This window comes from Ipomoea triloba, chromosome 1, assembly GCF_003576645.1.
Source record: "Ipomoea triloba cultivar NCNSP0323 chromosome 1, ASM357664v1".
Taxonomy (NCBI): Eukaryota; Viridiplantae; Streptophyta; class Magnoliopsida; order Solanales; family Convolvulaceae; genus Ipomoea; species Ipomoea triloba.
Window position 1 is genome coordinate 29,410,048 of NC_044916.1, and position 21,962 is coordinate 29,432,009.

At 38.6% G+C, this 21,962-nt stretch overlaps 3 protein-coding genes across 3 annotated transcripts in view; 2 read left to right on the forward strand and 1 right to left on the reverse strand.

The window, feature by feature from the left end:
• LOC116029814 (1-acyl-sn-glycerol-3-phosphate acyltransferase 2-like) overlaps positions 1–1,490 on the forward strand; it is a 5,918-nt gene extending 4,428 nt beyond the window's left edge. The window contains exons 8-11 of the mRNA XM_031271858.1: positions 55–180; positions 664–756; positions 902–988; positions 1,076–1,490. Of these exons, the coding sequence (XP_031127718.1) occupies positions 55–180; positions 664–756; positions 902–988; positions 1,076–1,321 (552 nt within the window). The 3' untranslated portion in view covers positions 1,322–1,490. The remainder of the gene's footprint in view (positions 1–54; positions 181–663; positions 757–901; positions 989–1,075) is intronic.
• A 134-nt stretch (positions 1,491–1,624) lies between these two features.
• On the reverse strand, positions 1,625–14,094 carry LOC116029821 (target of rapamycin complex subunit LST8-1-like). Its single transcript, XM_031271863.1, has 12 exons — positions 13,828–14,094; positions 13,602–13,737; positions 12,952–13,053; positions 12,725–12,837; positions 12,563–12,632; positions 3,952–4,029; positions 3,663–3,779; positions 2,773–2,867; positions 2,514–2,593; positions 2,286–2,345; positions 1,934–2,069; positions 1,625–1,841 (listed from the first exon to the last, which is right to left on the reverse strand). Exons 2-11 carry the CDS (start codon positions 13,707–13,709, stop codon positions 1,945–1,947), a joined length of 948 nt encoding a protein of 315 aa, XP_031127723.1. The 5' UTR covers positions 13,710–13,737; positions 13,828–14,094; the 3' UTR covers positions 1,625–1,841; positions 1,934–1,944.
• A 3,467-nt stretch (positions 14,095–17,561) lies between these two features.
• Positions 17,562–19,163, forward strand: LOC116029798 (beta-D-glucosyl crocetin beta-1,6-glucosyltransferase-like). The gene has a single exon (XM_031271843.1). It carries the CDS (start codon positions 17,639–17,641, stop codon positions 19,049–19,051), a length of 1,413 nt encoding a protein of 470 aa, XP_031127703.1. The 5' UTR covers positions 17,562–17,638; the 3' UTR covers positions 19,052–19,163.
• The last annotated feature ends 2,799 nt before the right edge of the window (positions 19,164–21,962 follow it).

Sequence of the window (21,962 nt, forward strand, 5' to 3'; positions counted from 1 at the left end):
TTTTTTTTTTTTTTTTTTTTTTTTTTTTTTTTGGTATTTGTGCATTCATTTCAGGGTTTTGTTACGGCGGTAAGTCACATGCGATCATTTGTTCCTGCAATATATGAGGTGACGGTAGCCATTCCTAAGAGTTCTCCACCACCAACAATGCTGCGGATTTTCAAGGGGAAATCCTCTGTGGTAAGCCAAACAATCTAAGAAGTTTGATGTTTTCTTTAAATCAATTTACTGTTTCTGAAAGATATGAACAATTAGGAATTCAAATCTATACTGAGAAAGCTTGACCACACTGTTGGTCGGGCTATAAGGAACTACTCAGAGATTTGATTTTGTATGTTGGGCTGCTTGGCTTTAGGCCCTATTGGTTTATATGGTGCACATAGGCATCTATTCTTTCCTGAAATACTTTATCTCATTTGACAATTGAGGGTTGGTGTTGGGTGTATTGAGCTTGGAGAACTTTATGATGTCACATAGCCCATTATCCTGCAAGTTAGAAGATTGGAATGATGTGATTTGATCTCCTAGTCAACTTTATTGCAATTATAAATTATGCTTAATATCTTGATTGACATATATTTGGTTAATAGGATCATAAGCACTTATCCTGTAAGTACTCAAATACTTTGGGGTTAGTATTACTATTACTATTAAACGGTGCAGGTCCATGTTCACCTCAAGCGACATTTAATGAAGGATCTGCCAGAAAATGATGATAATGTTGCTCAGTGGTGTAGGGATGTCTTTGTGGCAAAGGTTTGCCCTTTCTTTCTCATCGATTTCACCTGACATATGGTTTTTTTTTTTTTTTCTCCAAAGCAATAGAGGAGACTTAATGCATGGAAACTAGTTATGTATTGGTTTTTGGAGCAACCTTCTTATTCATTCCAATAATACGCAGGACAAATTATTGGATAAACATAATGCTGAAGACACCTTTGGACAAGAGCTGGAGCGAGATCTTGGCAGGCCAGTGAAATCACTTGTGGTAAGATACTTGCCATATCACGTAACCCTCCATATGATATAGGAGTTTGCATATGCTAATTTTCTTCTTCGGGAAAAATATACGTAGGTGGTTGTGTCGTGGGCATGTCTGCTAATTCTAGGAGCAGTAAAATTCTTCCAGTCTTCGGCACTTCTATCGTCATGGAAAGGCCTATCCATTTCAGCAGCTCTCCTGGCAGTTGTTACAGTTCTCATGCAGATACTGATTAAATTCTCTCAGGCTGAGCGATCTGTGCCCGCAAAAGTTGCACCGACAAATACAAACACCAGTAATCAAGTTGCAGCAGACAGTAGACAACGAAAAGTGCAGTGATCCATCTAAACCTATCATGAGTTTTATTTCATCTTTCTTTCAGATAGTTATGACCCCTTCCCCTCCCCTCCCCTCCCTGGATTTTCAAAGTTGAAGTTAGAACATGATGTATGTATTATGTAATCTCTATTATTGTGTACTGAGTTGAGCTGTTTCTGTGTCTCTCAAACTTGTCTTGCTGGCCAATATGACCACGTTTGTGATTTTAAGCAGTTGAGATACAGATTTTACATTAATTCATTAATTCATCCTGTTAAGAAAGACATTTTCCATTTCTGCAGAGAACATGTTTAGCAAGCGATCTACAGGAATAATTCCATTCCATTCTCTGTTGGTGTTTCATTACAAAAACAATTTTATTCCCTAACCATCTAAAGATACAAGGAGATTAATGAATCTAGAATCATCTCTTTAACTTGTATATCGAAACAAAACTCTAGAAATTAAGCAATGATCTGAAAACTAGTATAGAAAGTTGATGAGCAGACGGTAGAAGTAGAACAACCCTCCCTCCAGGAACCTGTAAGATTAAAGAATACTTCCAAGAATCAAAGAGGGTTCAGTTTAGCAAATGATCTAAAAACCACAAAATTGATGGATGAGCTAGCTTACTGCAGAATCAGCTAGCTAGAGGGTTCGGGCCCGTCATGAAGAGCGCAACACACAGCTGCCTTGTGATGTCCCTGGTATACCTTGATATCTTTGCCAGTAGACATGGACCATAATCTCGCTGTTGTGTCCGAAGAAGCTGCAAAATTTGAAGGTTGTGATTATTTCAGCATGTACTAGAGATTGGGTTCAGCATTATAATGTTTGAAATCGGAAAGCTAGACATGTCATGTCAACTAGTTACAAACTACAAAGCACACAATAAGAAGCATGCAAATATGGCGATAAGTCACCCCAAAGATTGACCAAGCATTCTCAGATCAATAATTTGTGATTCAGAAAACCAAACAGGTACCTGTGATTAGAAAAGCACCATCGACAGAGAAAACACAGTCCCAAACCCAGCGCTCATGTCCTAAAAATGCATCCAAATAAGAAATATCACATTTGACTTGATGAAGAATCTTATGGGTAGCGAAATAAGAGAATGAGGACATTAGAGATTTAACATTAAAAAAAAAAAAAAAAAATTTAAGAAAAAGAACCACAAGACTGGCACTGGTTCCCTTAATTTGGTATGTACCTATGAGAGTTTTCTCCAAGGTAAATCCATCCACATTCCATATCTTGACAGTATGATCAGAAGATGCTGTGGCCAGATACCTGCAGATTACCATTTCAGGAAGGGAAAAAATATTGGAAAGCAAAACAAATACAGTAATTCCAACATCCTAATAGGCTAAAAGCACCCTTATTTGAGGATGGCAGTATAGTATTTAGTCATTTACGTAAAATTTCAAAGAAATATAAGCAAAACAAAGAGATAAGCATGAAAGTCTAACCGGTGAGGCTCACTCAACTCTGGGGAAAGGAGACATTTGAGGATGTATCCATCATGTGCTTGTAATTTATGAAGGGGCTCAAAGTTGGTCATAGTCTGCAGTAGTAGAGCAGTTCAATGAAAATGAGTCATTTCCATTTTTGGTCCTACTATTATTGGGCCATTGCCAATTTTAGTCCACTTCATTAATTTTTGTCACATTACGACCAGTCTTATTTAGTTTTTGCCACTTTTAGTCCACCGTTAAAATTTTTGTCAAATAACCGTCCAAAATAGAGATATTTTGGTCTTTTCATGCTTTGATCATCTCCTATACCCTTTGCAGTGGTCTTCTTTACACATTGAGGTCCGGCGAAAGCCATGACTTTGTAATGTGGCTCACATGGCTTCCATCGGACCTCTTCATTGGATGAAAATGTGTAAGGAAAACCACTACAAAGGGAAAAGGAGATGACCAAAGCATGAAAAGACCAAAAATACCCCTATTTTGGACGACCATTTGACAAAAATTTTAACGGTGGACTAAAAGTGGCAAGGACTAAATAAGACTGACCGTAATGTGGCAAACATTAATGAAGTGGACTAAAATTGGCAATGCTTCAATAACAGTAGGACCAAAAATGGAAATGACTCGATGAAAATTTAATCGTGTTTATTTGCCTATTAGGTAATCAGCTACAAAGAAAGAGGTGAAGGCAAAAATCATAATTATGAAGTGCCAATACAAGAAAAGTCCAATACTAAAAGACCAAACTTGATCCAATTCCCAGTTTAAAAGATGAAGATCCAGTTTTATTCTACCACTAGGCAGAGCCGATATTAAAGAAATATGAGATTTGAAAATCTTTAACATAGTACTGATAAATTAAGATGGGGGGTGAAGGTGGTCACCTGGGTTCCCTGCAATAGACGCCAAACATAACATGTTCCATGATTATTTGCAGCCACAACCAAGCTTCCATCCCACATTACAGTCAAAGACCTGACTGCAGTATCCACCTCTGGAACCTAAAGTTCAAAAAGCATATAAGCAAAAATTTGCACTAAATTATATGACTCAGCTGATAAATTCCAATAGTAAAAATGAGGTCCCCAAGTCAACAGTTTTTCCAGTAATAATTTTACCAGAACCCAAAAGTTCAGTAACATATGAATGACAAAAAAACAAAACTCAACATACCAGTTCACAGCTGCATGAATTAGCTGTCAAGTCCCAAACTCGAATATTTCCATTCTGGTCACCAGATATCAGCTCAGTCTGCAAAGCATGGTAGATAATGAAATTGCATACACAGGAAATTCCAATTTCTAGTTTCTGCACTGAATTTAGAAAGATCAGATATCATCCTAGAGAATGGAATAAGTGTTAAGGTTTTCCTTTCAAAGGACTAGAAAAGGATATGGAAGGCACACTCATATGCCTTTTGCAAACTTGAAAGAAAGGAATAGACACGCATTTTGCCATGTTAAATAACTTGATATTGTTTCAAAAAATTCTAACCCTTGAATTGATCTTTGAACCTAATCTACTTTACCAAATAAGAGATTCAAACTTTTGTTTATTTGTATAGGTATAAAACTTAGGAGTTCGGATTGGTATCACGGTCAAGTGCTCAACCTTGGGCTGCTAGGTCATTGGTTCAGACTTCAGACCTTGACAAAAGCCATTTTAAAGAACAACAAAAGGTTGTATCTGTTAGTCTGTTACTCTGTTACATTCTGCTGTTTGAAGAAAATGGACACTAGTTGCAAAATCCATCCAAATTTTATCTCCCTAGTTGGCTAGTTCCAAAAAGAACCTCAATGAGCATAGCAGAAAACTCAGAAAAATAGAACAAAAACAGTCATTTCACTAACAGTGAAAATCAAAATTAATTCCCATCCCTGTTAACTGTGTAAACTCAGATATATATTTAAAAATATCAGTGTTGCAAAAATGGGCCTAGGCACTAGGTGCACCTAGGCCGATGCATATTCTGATGTAGGTGGCAGTCCGATTAGTCGGCCAAGTTAACCAACTAGTCAGCCAAGTCGGCCATTTTTCCTCTGCGTCAACGCTGCCTTTATTGGAGTTCGCACCTTCGCAGTCTGATGCATGCCATGGCCTCAACTTAGGCAATCTAATTTATTTTCCTATTCTATTGCAATTAACGTCGATATGATTTATTTAGTTTGCAATTTTATCTCAATTAGCATTACTGAGAATTTATTTATAATTGGCAAGTGCCTATCTTTCCTTAGCAAATTACAAGACTAGTCCCTCTAAATAAGGCCACAATTGTAATTGAAAGACAAGTTGGAATTGAATAAAATCAAAAGGAACTTCTCTTCGTCCAGCCTCTGCCCATTCGTCCCTCTCTTCCTTCACCATAGGTAATCCGTAAATTGTTCTCTTCTGTTAGCCATAGACCTCTGATGTGAAGCCAAACTTCTGACTCATATCATCTGGTTCCTATTTTCGGCGTCATGGGTACTGATTTGAGCAACAAACCCATTATCAAAGCCTTGCAAAAATCTGTCAAATCCTTGGAATTGCAACACCACAAAATTGAAACTTGTCTGCAACGGTAGCTTCTTTGTCTACAGCTTCCCACAACCATGCTGCATTGCTGCCTCTCTTTCCAACTTAGAGAGACTGGTGAAGCAGATACTCACTAATCAAGGGAAACAGCCTGTTGAGAGGAGGAATCGGAGGTTGCTGTCCCCACTGAGGGTGTTTCCAATACAACGGACATGGGGGATCACTCACGACATTTTCACAAGTACCCCAAGGTCGAATTTCATTTGTTTTCGGGTGAGGAAGACTAGACCCGGCAATTATGGACACAACCGTTAACACAGCACGAAATCGGACACAAAAATAACGGGTTAATGTTTGGCCTTAACGTGTCTCGGGTTGTCAACAGGTTGATAAGTTAAGAACCCGTTATGTTTTGTGTCTTAATGGTCAACCCGTTAAACCTATTAAGAACTCGTTAATATTATCGTGTTAACCCGTTTACATGAACCCGCTTACAATCCGCTAAGAACCATTGTCATGAATGAGATTACAAAAGATATCATGAACATGACTAAAGATGAATTTACTACATTAGGCCAAGATCCTACACCAATTGTTGATGTTCAACAATCTAAAATTTGAATTTTATTGTGTTCAATTTTATTCTAAAAACTAGTATGGACTTCTTTAATTATGATTTTTGGATGTTATTTTATCATTTTATGAATGTTATAAATTGATTTTTTTTCTAGTTTGTTTGATGGATTGAATTGTAGGTTTTATTTCTTTTTTATATAACTTAAACTTTAAAGTTTAGTCTTTTTAATATATTAATAGGTTTAACGGGTTTAAAGAGTTTTATGTCATATTGTGTCGACACGATTAGAAACTTGTTAACAAAACATGTCTATCGTGTCAACCCGTTTAACTCGTTAACAAATCGTGTTCATGTTAAAAATTTGAACTTGTTAACCTTAACGTGTCGTGTCCGTGTTTAACCTTATCATGTTCGTGTCATTATCATGTCGACCCGTTAACGAACCCGTATACACGAATTGCCAGGTCTAAGGAAGACCCAATGGTCTGGCTACTTTGTTGTGAGTCGTCGTTTTGACATACCAACACCCTAGACCTCGATCGAGTTCCACTTGTTGCACACCACATGATTAGTGAAGCCCAACTTTGGTACGATTCCGAAACAACATGTCACCTTTCGCTTCTTGGGCCCTTGTTTGAGTTTTGTTCCACCTCGAAGCGTTAATCCGTTGGGAGAATTAAAGCAACTCTTTCAAACAAAGACACACATTGACGATTATGTCAAAGACTTTCGTGCTCACCTTGCACGACCAGGCATAGTACGCTTAGACCAACATGTTTATCTTTTTTTCCAGTGATCTAGACGAGGTACATTGAATTTATGTTGTGGACATTGGAAGAAGGCGAAGAACTGCTGGCTTGGAATGCATACATGGTCGAATCACTTGTATTCAGCCGCACACCGGGGGAATCACCTAAATTCAGCATGAACGCTATCACTTGCTTTCCAACCTTCAAGCTTGAAGATAGCTTGATCACCAAGAAAGGGGTGATGATGCACGCCATGGCCTCAATTTAAGCAATCTAATTTATTACTCCATACTTTCTTATTCAATTGCAATTAGCGTCGGTCAGCTTTATTTAGTTTACTATTTTATCTCAATTAGCATTATTGAGAATTTATTTATAATTGGCAAGTGTCTGTCATTCCTTAGCAAATTACAAGGCTAGTTCCTTTAAATAGGACAACAATTGTAATTGGAAAACAAGCCAGAATAAATTTGAATAAAATCAAAAGGAGATTTTCTTCCTCCAGCCTTTGCCCATTCGTCCCTCTCTTCCTTCACAATAGGTATATTGTGACTCATATCATAATCGCCCCCCATCGCCTTCGCAAAGCCCCTCACCTTGTCGGACGGTTGGATTTCCTTCGCGTGTCAAAGCCCATCATTGTAGCTCGCTATCACCACTTGGAAATCATCTACTCATTGATGTTGTTGAAGTTGAAGAGAGATAGTAGTGCTTCATCGGTAGAAATATGAATTTTTGGGACTTGAAATTAGGGTAAGATTTTGTCTTTGGAGAGTTTGGGTTTAGGCTAGACTTTTAAGTTTTGGGCTACTGTTAGGCTTTATTGTTCTATTTTTTATTTATTTTTTCTGAAATAAGAGTATGTTGTATATTTCTCTTATTGATTCACTACACACTGATTACATATATATACATCTAAGGATGGAGACAAATGGGGACACTTTTCCTGAAAAAAATACACTAACTACACCCCTGGAAACACTCCAGGAAACACTCCAGATTTTGCTCCATAATATTTCACACTCCCCCTCAAGCTGGAGAATATAAATTATATACACCAAGCTTGTTACAAATATACTCAACTCTAGGAGCTCTAAGGGACTTAGTTAGGATATCAGCTAACTGATCAGTAGAATTGACGAAACTGGTTGTAATACATCCAGACACAATCTTTTCTCTGATGAAGTGGCAATCAACCTCGATATGTTTGGTCCTTTCATGAAAAACTGGATTTGAGGCGATATGTAGTGCTGCTTGGTTATCACATATTAATGTCATTTGAGCAACATCACCACACTGCAACTCTTGGAGTAAGTGCTTCAGCCATATGAGTTCACATGTAGCTAAAGCCATAGCTCGGTATTCAGCTTCGGCACTAGATCTGGCAACCACATCCTGCTTCTTACTTTTCCAAGATATAAGATTACCACCAATGAGTACACAATAACCTGAAGTAGAGCGCCTGTCAAATGGACAACCGGCCCAATCTGCATCAGAATACCCAACAACCTGAGTATGCCCTCTATCTTCATATAGTAGACCTTGTCCTGGTGATCCCTTGATATATTTTAGAACCCGAACAGCAGCATCCCAATGAGTATCACAAGGGTTCTCAAGAAACTGACTCAATACACTGACTGCAAAAGAGATATCTGGTCGTGTGATAGTGAGATAATTCAATTTTCCAATTAATCTCCTATATCGTTCTCGATCAGACAATGGCTCCCCCTGTCCTGGTAGAAGTTTAACATTAGGATCCATTGGATTACCCACAGGTTTACAATCCAACATACCAGTCTCTTCTAAAATGTCCAAAGCATACTTTCTTTGAGAAATGACTATACCACTGTCAGACTGGGCTACTTCAATTCCGAGAAAATACTTTAGCTTGCCTAAATCCTTGGTCTGGAACCGACTGAAAAGATACTCTTTCAATTGAGATATGCCATCTTGATCACTCCCTGTAATAACAATGTCATCCACATATACTATAAGGTATATGCATTTCCCATTAGAATGACGATAGAAAACAGAATGATCAACTTCACTTCTAGTCATACCAAACTCACATAACACAGAGCTAAATCTCCCAAACCAAGCTCGTGGAGATTGCTTTAAACCATATAAGGAGCGATGAAGTTTACATACCAAACCAGACTCCCCCTGAGCAACAAACCCAGGTGGTTGCTCCATATAAACCTCCTCCTGAAGATCACCATGGAGAAAAGCATTCTTGATATCCAACTGATATAAGTCCCAATGATTTATGGCTGCTAAAGACAAAAGTAATCGAACTGATGCAATTTTAGCTACAGGAGAAAAAGTATCAGTGTAATCTAAGCCAAAAATTTGAGTGTAGCCTTTTGCCACCAGTCGTGCCTTAAGGCGATCGATCTTGCCATCAGGCCCCACCTTCACAGTATAAATCCACCTACAACCAACAACGGTTTTACCAGGAGGGAGGGGTACCAATTCCCATGTACCACTAGATTGTAGTGCCTCCATTTCTGTTAACATGGCTTGGCGCCAATCTGGATCCAAGAGGGCCTCATGAGTGGTTTTAGGGATAGACACAGAAGAAAGGTGAGAAAGGAAGGCAAAGTACGGGGAAGATACACGATGATAACTCAAAAATGTATATATAGGATGAGGATTACAAGTAGAACGTGTACCTTTCCGGATAGCAATGGGTGCCTCAGTGGAATCAATGTTAGATGATAGTGGAAGTGGTGGAACCGCAGTTGAAGGATCGGGTGGCACAGGTGAGTCATCAGGCACCTTAGTAGTCACAGGGCGAGGACGGCGTTGGTAAACTTGAAGAGGACGATCAGGAGCAGTTGGAGGATCAGGAGCAGTTGGAGGATCAGAAGCATGGGCGAATGGAAGCGGACCAAGATAAGGAATGGGAAGAACCTCAGAAACAGATATTGTGTTATCTGAGGGCTGGAAAAAAGGAGTAGACTCAATAAAGGTGACATCTGCAGACATGAAATGACGCTTAAGTTCTGGAGAATAGCACCGATAACCCTTTTGTAGCCGAGAATAACCTAAGAAAACACACTTGACAGCCTTAGGGGTCAGTTTCGAACGCCCAGGGGTCATATCATGAACAAAACAAACACATCCAAAAACTCGGGGTGGAAGAGGGAAAGGATCAACAGAAGGATACAAGATGGAATATGGTGTATCATTATGTAACACTGAGGATGGCATGCGATTGATAAGGTAACATGCAGTAAGGATAGCATCAGCCCAAAAATGATGAGGAACATGAGAGTGTACTAACATAGTACGAGCAATTTCAACTAAATGTCGATTTTTACGCTCAGCCACCCCATTTTGCTGAGGCGTGTAAACACACGACCGTTGGTGTAACATTCCTCGAGAGGTCATATAGGACTGAAATGAATTAGATAGGTATTCTTTAGCATTGTCACTTCGTAGAATACGAATGGGTTTACCAAATTGAGTTTGTATTTCAGCACAAAAATTTTGAAAAATCTGAAATAACTCAGAACGATCTTTCATAAGGAAAACCCAAGTACATCTAGAATGATCATCAATAAAAGTGACAAAGTAACGAAATCCTAAAGTAGAACTGACACGACATGGACCCCAAACATCAGTATGGACTAAATCAAAGAGAGACGCAGCTCGATTATTGACTCTCCGTGGAAAGGACTTACGTGCTTGCTTTCCAAGATGACATGACTCACACTCTAATGAATCAATAGAAAGGCTTGGCACCATACGTCGGAGTTTGGAAAGGCTAGGATGGCCTAAACGACTGTGGAGAATCATAGGAGAATCTGTGGATGCACAAGCAGCAAGATTATCACCACGAAGATAATAGAGACCTTGTGACTCAAGTCCTGTGCCAATCACCTTTCCCGTACTGCGGTCCTGTACAACAACCGAATTAGCAAAAAAAGTTACAGAACAATTGAGAGTGCGGGTAATTTTACTCACAGAGACAAGATTGAAGGGACTATTAGGAACATATAAGACAGATTCTAGAGGAAAAGATGACATGGGAGAGGCTTGACCAACACCAGTAGCAAGTGTTTGATGACCGTTTGCTAAGGTGACCATGGGCAGAGCCTTGGACTTTGAAACATTAGTCAAAAGAGATATATTACCAGAAATATGATCCGAGGCTCCTGAGTCTAGAATCCAAGTACCTGGGGTGTTGGTTTTGGAGAGACATATCGAAGAGGATGTACCAGCAGGTGTGGGGGGACCAAGTCGAGATGCTTTAAATTGAAGATATTCTTCATATTCTGTTGGAGTCATCTCAAACGAGGTACAACCTGAATTTTGGATCTCAGATTGCACCACATTAACAGAGTGAGGAGGTCTGCCATGCAATTTGAAGCAACGATCCTTGGTATGTCCTAACTTGTGGCAGAAGTCACACCGAGTTCGATTGCCACGACGAGTAACCCCAGATGATCCAGATTGTCCTTTATCTGTAGTCCGAGATGCTAGTGCAGATGAATCTTTTATAGGTTCAATTGAGGGAGCAGAGGTGACCCGAAGTAGTCTGGCAGAGGCTTCAGTTAAAGTGGGCACTGTAGGACTTGCCAAAATCTGATCTCGAACATGGACCAAGTCGGGACGAAGGGTAGCCAAGGTGAACACCATAAAGAACTTGTCATACTGCTTTACATGACCCTCCGCAATCTTCTCATGAGGCATCAGACTATTATATTCTTGTTGTAATGCTTCTATTCGGCCAAGGAATTCTGGTATACTCATATCAACCGTACCACGAAAGTTAAGCATATTTGAAATCAGAGAATAAAGACGTTGGATATCATTAGTGTAAAGTGACATTGCTTTGTTCCAAACTTCATAACATGTTTCATAGGCCTTGTAGATGTTATGAAGTTTGGGATCAATAGATTGCCAAAGCATATTGCACAACAAGGCATCTACTTTCTCCCATTCACTTAAACTCTCCTTTTTAACATCTTCAAACTTGGTGTCTAAATGAGAAGACATGCCTTGGCCTTTGAACCAAAGTTTTACCGATGTAGCCCAAGAGGCATAATTTTCCCCACCAGTTAATTTATCCATGGTAATGATGGGGAGAGAAGTAAAAGTAGTAGTAGATGAAGCCATAATAAAAGAACAGAAAACTGCCCTGACTGTTGACCGGCGAGTTGACCGTTGACCGGCGAGTTGACCGTTGACCGGCGAGTTGGCCGTTGACCGGCGAGTTGACCGGCGACCGACGGGAGATCTGAAAACACTGCTGTGTGCGTCTCCTCAAGGAGATTCTGATGGAGGCAGCAGCACCTTGAACAAAGATCTGAGAAGAGAGATCTGTCCAAAAACAGTTTACCACTTCCGGCGATGGCGGTGGCGCGTGGCGGCGCGTGCGGCGGAGGATGACGACGGGACTCCTGGCCTGACTTCGCGACGAGGTTCCGAGTAAGGCTGTGGTGGTAGTTTCTTTACGCACTAGCCAGAAATGCGTCAGAACAAAATAAACAGTCGCGGGTTGCCGGAACAAATGGTGTTGCCGGAAAATTTTTTTTTAGAAGAAGTAATAGCCTGGAACAGGCTCTGATACCATCTGAAATAAGAGTATGTTGTATATATTTCACTTATTGATTCACTACACACTGATTACATATATATACATCTAAGGATGGAGACAAATGGGGACACTTTTCCTGAAAAAAATACACTAACTACACCCCTGGAAACACTCCAGGAAACACTCCAGATTTTGCTCCATAATATTTCACATTTTTTATTATCAAGTGTAAAAAAAAAAAAAAAAAAAAAAAAAGAGTATTAAGGAACCTAGGTGCCGCCACCTAGGCGGCGACTAGGCACCCATCCACCGCCCAATGAGCGCCTAGTGCCTTTTACAACCTTGATATCATAAATTCAGTAAAAATAATTCATCAAACATGAAATTATAGTAGAAAACCTGATTTGGGTGCAAAACAACTGTGTTGACAGCTGCACGGCTTTCATATTCCCTCTGAAAACCCGGTGCCCTGTTTTTCAAAAGACATGTATAGAGAGATCATTGAAAACACAATAAGAAATCAAATACAGGCCATGTGCTTGATTTATATTTGAAATGTACCTCAAATCCCAAATCTTTACTGTGCCATCTTCAGAACCAGAATACATCCAATTTCCATCACATTGGAATCCAACTGCCATAACATTGTTAGTGTGTGAATCAAAGCTTTGTATCTGCCAAAGAAAGAATAAATCAGCCAATTCAAATGAACACGTGTTTATATATACTTAGAACTAAATGAATAGAGAAGAAAAAATAAAAGAATGTGAGAATATCAAGAAATTTACAGGCTGAGGACGGTCTGAATTGATGTCAAACAATCGAATGTGAGGGTTGCCTGCTGCAGCCAGGAAATGCTTGTCTGGGGTAATCTCAAGCCGGTTGACTTGCTATAATGCCAATAAAAATAAAATAAAATAAGGAAAAACATAGCATATATTTTCAGTTAGAAAATGAAAAAGATAGTTAAATCCAAATACTCTATTCATACACTTCACAACTTTTTCTTCCTCCTCAGTGAGTGTTCACTAAGGCGACAAGAAGAAAACATAGTATATGTTTTCTTGTTTTCCAGCAGTCAAACACTCAAACCAGATCTCATCCTATTAAAAGGTCTCAAACCAGAGGCATTGAAAAGTTTTTATTTTAAACTTCTAGCAATGTGCTACATTATAATCAAGATGATAGATTGTTATGAACCATGAACAAAGATATGAAAATTCTACAGTTCATGGTCCTTCTATCATCCCCAATTCATTTAAATTCACATACATAGCAATGCACAGATTGCATGCATTGCATTTTCAGTGAAATGTCATATCCAAATACTAACTGAGCTAATTTGGAGAAGCAGTTAAGCCAATAACATAAAAGATTTATACCATTAAAATGGCCAGAATTCCATTGTATAGTAGAGGGACGGCTAAAGAGGACTTACTGATTCCGGGTATTGGATAGTCCGAAAACAGCAGGCACTCTTCGCTTCCCAAAACCGAATAGTGTGATCATAGCTAGCTGTTGCAAGCACAACCGATGGTTGTGCCATCTTCGATCCTTTTCTCCTATTTCTTAGTCTGCGTACAATTGAAAAAAAAAATGACATTTCGGCAAATCAGCGAAAAAGAGTAGAACAACGTGGTTTCCCGCTTCCATTTCCCATTTACCTTAGACAGCTGCGTGGTTTTGATCATTTAGTGGCGCAGTTGAGTACTAGGGTTTTGTTTTATGGGATTTTTGTACGAGATGCAGAGTGATGCAGGAGAAGCGGATATATCCCATAGCAGGGAAGAAGAAAAACGCTTGAGACTTGTCAACAATGCTTCAATTGCAGATATATAGACGGCAAAGGAGGTGGTTATGGAGGTGTAGCGGCGCTTGGAACGATCGGGGCGGGCGGAGGAGAAGAGACCTCTTTGCTGCTGGTTCGGTAATGTACGGAGTGGGAGCATACATATTCATTTCCCTTGACCCACACCAAGTAATAAATTAAGGTGATTCAATGACTTTGTATAAAAATAAAGGATAATAAAAATAAAGGATAAACTACAAATAAGACATTGTACTATTTAAGAACCAAGCTTGCATTGCCTAGGCCAGTGGGCCAAATGGGGTGGGTCTCCAAAACTGAAACCCACCATTACCTAGGTAGGGCGGCGGGATGGACCAGCTCGACAAGCAAAACTCGTTTTGACGGCTCTACTAGCTAAGTCTCTAATTTGTTCTGACCAACATGGTTGTTTTAAAAATATATCTTTAAAAGATATGTTACACTATCTCGTAAGCAAACAATAACTTGTTAATTATGGAGTTGGAATACCAATCGTTATACCGTGGATCATAGTCCACATTGTAAGGTGCATTGTTGACATATATGTTCATTTTTAGTATAGTAAATGTTTATTTTTAGTTGTATAATTTGTCGGAATACATGGCTATTGGTTTGTAATTGAGTTTTTTTTTGTCGGAATACATGGCTATTTGTCGGAAGTGTTGTTAACCGGGACACCGGATGCCACTTGACCACAAGGTCGTTGGCGGTTTGTAATTGAATTGCTTGACCATAAAATGGGGTTAACGTAGGATGAATAGAGAGGAAAAATTGAGTTGCTTGACCAAAGACCTTGTGGTCAAGTGACATCTGGTGTCCCGGTTAACAACACTTCCATATGGATGGGAGTAGGTTCGAGTCTCGGTGGAGGATGGGAGTAGGTTCGAGTCTCGGTGGAGGCAACTGTTGACTCGCTGTGATTAGGTAGTTAGAGGATTCTCCAATACTTAGAAAGTGTGAGGAGATTTCTCCAATGTGAGGAGATTTCTCCAATAGTTAGAAAGTGTGATTAGGTAGTTAGAGGAGATTTTGTAAGTGTGATTAGGAAAGAGAAAATGAGGTGGATTGACCATAGACTAAGGCCTTCTCCAATAGTTAGAGGATATTTTGTAAGTGTGATTAGGTAGTTAGAGATTTTGTAAGTGTGATTAGGTAGTTAAAGAGAAAATGAGGTGGATTGACCATAGACTAAGGCCTTCTCCAATAGTTAGAGGAGATGATTTTGTGATTAGGTAGTTAGAGGAGATTTTGTAAGTGTGATTATGAAAGAGAAAATGAGGTGGAAGAAAAAAAAAGAGGAAAGAGAAAATGAGGTGGAAGGAAAAACAAATAAAAAAACAACCAAAGACTATGGACTACAAATGACCGAACTTACAAGCCCAACCAAGGTGGATTGACCATAGACTAAGGCCTTCTCCAATAGTTAGAGGAGATTTTGAGTGTGATTAGGAAAGAGATTTTGTAAGTGTGATTAGGAAAGAGAAAATGAGGTGGAAGAAAAAAAGAGGAAAGAGAAAATGAGGTGGAAGGAAAAACAAATAAAAAACAAAATCTTACAAAATCTCCAAATTGCAGGATAAAGATTACATACTAAAGTACCACTTCCCATCTTCCCATTTGTTCAAAATCTCCAAATTGCAGGAGAAAGATTCCATACTAAAGTATCACTTCCCATTTGTTCAAAATGTAAGGAGTCAGTTTGCTTCCTTAATTTTTGTGTCAAAAATGGCTAATGGGAACAACCTAACAAATGTTGGAGGTTCATGTGTAAGATGTACGGAGGCATCATGTTCTATTTAACAATCGATAAAGTATACATATACACACACACGCGGTGATTAAGGTAGGATCAAAGTGGATTCGCGAACAATTTTCTTAAATGAAATGTTTAATTTGATATATTATAAATTCAAGACGGATAATTAGTTAATGAGAAATTGATTCTCAAAGTGTACCGATTGAGTTGGGGAAAATATAATGGAGCTTTGAAAGGCTTTCAAGTAGTATTTGTCCTACACTGGAAAAGCATGTGAGTTCTCACTAGTATAAATACAATTTAACTTTTTTAAGAGGTTTGAATTGTGTAGCATAGAAGCTTTATCTTGCCACAAGAGGGGTAGGGTGCAACTGTGCAAATCAAACCCTAACATGAGCTTTAGAAGCTTGAACATGTGTGCACTTGCGACTCGGAATGCGCTGAATGTTCGTCAAGAAAATGGCAACAGACAAGCTAAAGGTTCTAATAAATTTGACTAAGACCATATTGGTATGAAAATTGGTAGTATAGACTATAGAGTATAGACAAGTAATTAAGATCTACCTAGAGGATGTATCGTTTAAGATATGCCCCTTGAGAGATTTGTTGCTAATATTTATCTGGAGGATATGCCGTTTAAGATTCACCTAAGGAATGTCGATCTCTACCATTAAACCAAGATCTCTTCCAGTTAAAACTTGTCTTTCGAAATGATCTCCCGAAATAGTACTTTTTATCATGTGTAATCTCTTTGATTTTGCAAAATCTCTTCAAGTTAAAAATTCGCTTAGATTCAAGATTTATAATTTTTAAACTCAGAATTTAATTCGTAACAATTATTACCTTATGTGTTTACATACTAATTTTTTGATGAATTTCTATTTGGGACATTTGTGAAAAGTTCTTACATTAAAGACTCTCTTTATAAACTCAGCAGGCCATCCAGCCGTAATTAAAATTCTGGTCTACATGCCCACAGATGGATAAACCAATAATACGGCGACCGTAATGTTAGACCCATCAAAATATTTTATATATATATATATATATATATATATATATATATATATATAATATGCATGTGACTTTATTCTTTTCTATCCCACTTTCAACTTTTTAATACAAAACTCAATTTTATATCTTCAAACTCTGAAATTACTTCTCGATCAGTTAAAAAAGTTATCTCTTTATGGCCAGCCGGCAGTGTTTCTGCAATTCTGCGCGTAAGTGCAGTTGTTATTTAATTATACTTGTTATTGATTGCTTTAAATACCTCTCTCAGATCACATGTCTAAATGAATCAGTCCACAATAATGTCTACTATACAACAATTACTCATCAGAATATATTATTCACCGCCAATCATCATAATAGTAACTATTTTACATGTTCAAACTTTCTTTTCCGTGTCAATTATATTCCCATCATGATTTGTGAATTATTACAGATAAATAAAATTTACTTGAGTAATAATTGTAAGATTTCTTTATCGTCACTCAACAAAAAAATTCAAACTTTAAGTCCGGCCATTATTATTCACGGCATTTAAATATTTTTCTTTTTTAAAGTCGTTTGCCCTGCCGGTATTGTTATGCTTACCTTAACAATGATATCGTGAGCATAGTCCAAAGGTTTTATTTAATTTTCTTGGCCTGCACGAAGTCTGTCACCCTAGAAGTTTCTTTCAGCCTTGTAGACTTTGACTAGTCAAAAGAGACAATTCAAGCAGAAAATGGCGTTACCATTTATTATGGTACATGCCCCTTATATTATAGATTTTGATCTGTAGTATAATTTACTCAAAATATCTTGATTGGTAACGGGTTGACCTTACCATATATGATATATACACAACCATAGTCAGATCGATCAGAGTAACCTTAGCTTCATCATGGCTGAAAAAAACAGGGTGAGAGTTTTGATGTTCCCATGGTTGGCCGTGGGGCACATCTCACCGTTCTTTGAGTTAGCCAAGAAACTCGCCGACAGAGGTTTCAGCATCCACATATGTTCCACCCCAATCAACCTTAGTTTCGTCAAAAACAAGATTCCCGACCAATATTCCTCTTCAATCAAATTGATAGATCTTCATCTACCGGAATCACCAGATCTCCCTCCTCACTATCACACCACCAATGGCCTCCCACTCCACCTCAACTTCACCCTCCAAAAATCCCTAAAAATGGCCAAACCCACTTTCTCCACCATCATGGAATCCCTAAAACCACACTTGCTCATCTACGATATTCTCATGATGTGGGCCGCCGGAGTAGCCGAGTCCCACAACGTCCCGGCGGTCCGGTTCTTGACGTCCGGCGCCGCCGTGTGCACCTACTTCTGCCACATGGTTTTGCGCCCAAACGCCGAGTACCCTTTCCCGGAACTCTATCTACGCCGATACGAACAAGAGAGAGCTCAGAAGCTTATGGATGAAAGAAAGAGCGGAAGAAAATATGACGGCGGCGCCGGCGAGGATCACGGCGGCGACGGCGAGAATGACGGCGACGGCGCCGGAGAGAATGACGGCGGCGGCGCTGAGGAAGACGGCGGAATGTCGAACGACATGGTGGTGATAAGTAGCTCAACGGAAATAGAGGGGAAATATGTGGATTATCTTGGGGAGTTACTATGCTGCAAGATTTTGGCTCTGGGAACCCTAGTTAAGCAGCCAATGATGAAAGGGGAAAATGAATGTTCAGAGCTTATGGGGTGGTTAGGGGAGAAAGAAGAGCGGTCCACGGTGTTTGCTTCCTTTGGGAGTGAATATTTCCTTTCAAAGGAGGATATGGAGGAGGTGGCTTATGGGTTAGAGCAAAGCCAAGCAAACTTCATATGGGTGGTTAGGTTTCCAAAAGGGAATGAAAACTCTAATCTTGAAGAGGCACTCCCAAAGGGTTTTCTAGAAAGAATTGAAGGGAGAGGGAGGATAGTCGAAGGGTGGGCTCCGCAGGAACAGATCCTGTCCCATCGAAACACTGGAGGGTTTATGAGTCACTGCGGGTGGAACTCGTTAGTAGAGAGTATCGAGTACGGTGTCCCGATCATAGCCATGCCTATGCATCTTGACCAGCCTGTGAATGCTAAGCTGATGGTGGGGATTGGGGTAGGGGTTGAGGTGGTGAGGGATGAGGGTGGGAAGCTTCATAGGGAAGATGTGTGTAGGGTTGTTAAGGATGTAATTAAGGGAAAAGTTGGGGAGAATGTTAGGAAGAATGTGAAAATTGTGGGTGAAAATGTGAGACTCAAGAGTATTCAAGAGATGGACGAGGCTGCTGTGCTGTTAGCACAACTTTGTAATGTTTAAATTTTGAAAAATTCGCAAATTACATTTTAAACTCTTTTATTTTATAATTTTCACTGTATTGTTGAAGCATATTCTGAGTTTATAATTATTATTTGAGTAATACTTGGGAAAATTCTGAGGTCTTGTTGAGTGATTAGGGGCCATGTGTTATTTTTGTTATAAAATATGTGGCTTATAATCACCTTGATAATTCTTGTGGCCTTTGTTCATTAAAATTGTGAGGAGTGGAGTCTTTTGTGGCTAAAAGAGGTGGCTATGCCACTATAAATAGCCTAATTGGCTTTGTTAACAGAACACACCAAAAACAAAAGCTCTCTTCATCCCTTTTAATTTCTCTGTTTCTTTGTTGAGCAAAGTGAGGTTCGTCTGCGCTATAGTTGGTTTAAGCTTAGCGTAGCTGGTCTGTGTAACTTGTCGGAAGCGTGCCTGGATCCTTAACTACACCGTTACCGGGCAAACAACGCTTTTAAGGCAGTGTTATTGTAACACAACACAAATTTCATATTCTGTTTAGTTGTTCCCCTTTTCCTAAAGAGTGTCAGGATTAGTTGACGTTACCTCAACTTTCCAACAGTTAAAAGCGTTATCTGGGCAATAGTCAACCTTTCGGTACGGTGGCTCCTTCGGTCATACCCAATTTATCCAAGATAACCATCCCGATGGGAATAATTACAAGCAGTGGGCACAAAGAATGCTGATACTCTTCGAACAACTGAAACTAGTCTATGTGTTGTTCTGTGATCCACCCGAACATGCTCCGCTAAGGTTCTCCTTTCAAGAACCAAGAGAAATCAGTCCTGAACCGAATTATACTCCTGGTCAAGAACTGGGGGTAACTCTGGTGCAATTTACAGATGACAATATGGCATCTAGAGGATACCTTCTGTCACAAATGACTGACAAATTGTTTAACATCTATGTTAAACAAGACTCGACAAAAGTTATTTGGAAAATGCTGTCAAGAAAGTATGGTGCAATGATGCTAGAACTCAAAGTGTCAGAAACAACAACAACGAAAGGAGTGGAAAAGTTAAGGAAATCAAAGGATGCTGTTTCGTGTGCGGTAAGCATGGATACCGAGCATCCTAGTGCTATCATCGCAAGGGTAAAATTCACAAAGGTCAATCTGACAGAGCAAGATGAGTATAAGATTCCCTTAATTAGTAGTTATTTTGAGTAATTCTAATTTGCTCTAGCTTCTAAGAGCTCGCATAAAATGGGATAGAATTAGTACTGGATACTAGTTGAGTTGTGTAAATTTTGAATGCCTATTAGTGCTTGTCATTTCAATGTGTTGAATGCTAATGACATTGTTGCATATTAATAGACACAATTAATAGTGACTTGCACAAAAATAAGTGAACTGTTTGATGAGATACAATCACATAGTTTGAAATATATGAATTATGTACTGAGATTGTTTGTCAAACGTGATAAGCATATATCAAAGATTTTTTTTCACCTTGTGTTGGTAGCATGGAAAAGTCATCATTCTTGAATACTCTGTCTAGGAATGTGGTTTTTAAGTAAACTTCTGATGTAGTGTGTAGGATGAGAAGAAAATGGGTGTGATATTGTCATTCCACTGGAGATTGGGGTTTATGGCACGTAGAAAACTGTTACCTAACCTCTAGGCACTAAGGTCTTGGAATCCATAAGGATCCAAGTAAATCATGATTGGTTTGGAGTTAAAACTAGAATATAATGTTTTTGGTATTTTGGATTGAAGGGAAACAAGATTAAATCTAGGAGATAATTCAAATGTGAAGATGGGTTAAATTAGGTGTATTGCTCTATTAATGCATTTGGCACTTAGATTGGGGAAAGAACATTAACCCTAGGTTCTTGAGGCAAGCACTAAAGAACCCAATTTTCCATAAGGATTAGAACAATGGTTGCCATATTTCCATGGTGCATCAACCCAAATTTTTAAGAACAAAAGCTTTGTAAGCCCCAATCCAAATTCTTAAGAACAAAAGCTTTGTAAGTCCCAATCTACCCCTATTTCCATAGAAGGGAAATTGAGTTTGAGATTGGGAAGGCTCAAGTCTTATAGCTATAGAATTTCAACATGTAATCCCTAGCGCATGTCTTATAGCTATAGAAATGAGCAACTATCAGAAAATTTTTTATACAGTAGACATTGCTTTCAACAAAATTATTAATAGTAGAAACATTCTTTCCTGGAATATGCATATGAATATAGGATCCCTACGAATAAAAAAAAAAGTGTAGTAACTAAATATTTTACGAATTTTAAAATGTGTTTTCCAGAATTTTATTTTAAAAATTAAATATTACCTCTTCGTCATGAAAAATACACTCTCTTGGTTTAATGTATTCACTTCATCTACTCTGCAAAACATTGTAGGTTCGCACGACCCTCAATTTCATTGCAACTGAAGTGTGGTTCTTCCTCAACTCTTGAACAACAATATAAATTGGAGCCATGGCGTTTATGAAATTGTATATGCTACTTTGCTTGTAAATCTCCAGTTTAATAACGTCTCTTCTCTTTATATTGGAAGCTCTAGGGTTATGTAATTATCACATATGTAATTATCAGGCTTTTACCGGATTTGAGGAGTCGCGCCGGTGATTGGACAACTCAAGAGTTGTATCCATAAATATCTTAGGTTTAAATTTAAAATGTAATAAATATATCATAACTAAAAAATCTATCATTTAATGTCCTCGGTTACCCATGAAATTTAACAAAACGACGGCGTTTTCATTGGGCGGGAAACTGAATTTTTTTTTATTTACCAAAACTTGTTGCTTTTATATATATATATATATATATATATATATAGTTAATTCCATTTGTGATCCTAGATTTATAGGTGACAATTCACTTTTAGTCCTTTTTTATTAGAACATTCACTTTTGATCCTAATATTATTGTGGTATG

Coding starts and splice junctions, on each gene's coding strand:
- LOC116029821 (XM_031271863.1), bottom strand. CDS start 13,709: ATGGCACAACCATCGGTTGTGCTTGCAACAGCTAGCTATGATCACACT. Junction 12,838..12,951: donor ATTCAGACCGTCCTCAGCCT/GTAAATTTCTTG, acceptor TTTCTTTGGCAG/ATACAAAGCTTTGATTCACA. Junction 12,633..12,724: donor GTAAAGATTTGGGATTTGAG/GTACATTTCAAA, acceptor TTTGAAAAACAG/GGCACCGGGTTTTCAGAGGG.
- LOC116029798 (XM_031271843.1), top strand. CDS start 17,639: ATGGCTGAAAAAAACAGGGTGAGAGTTTTGATGTTCCCATGGTTGGCC.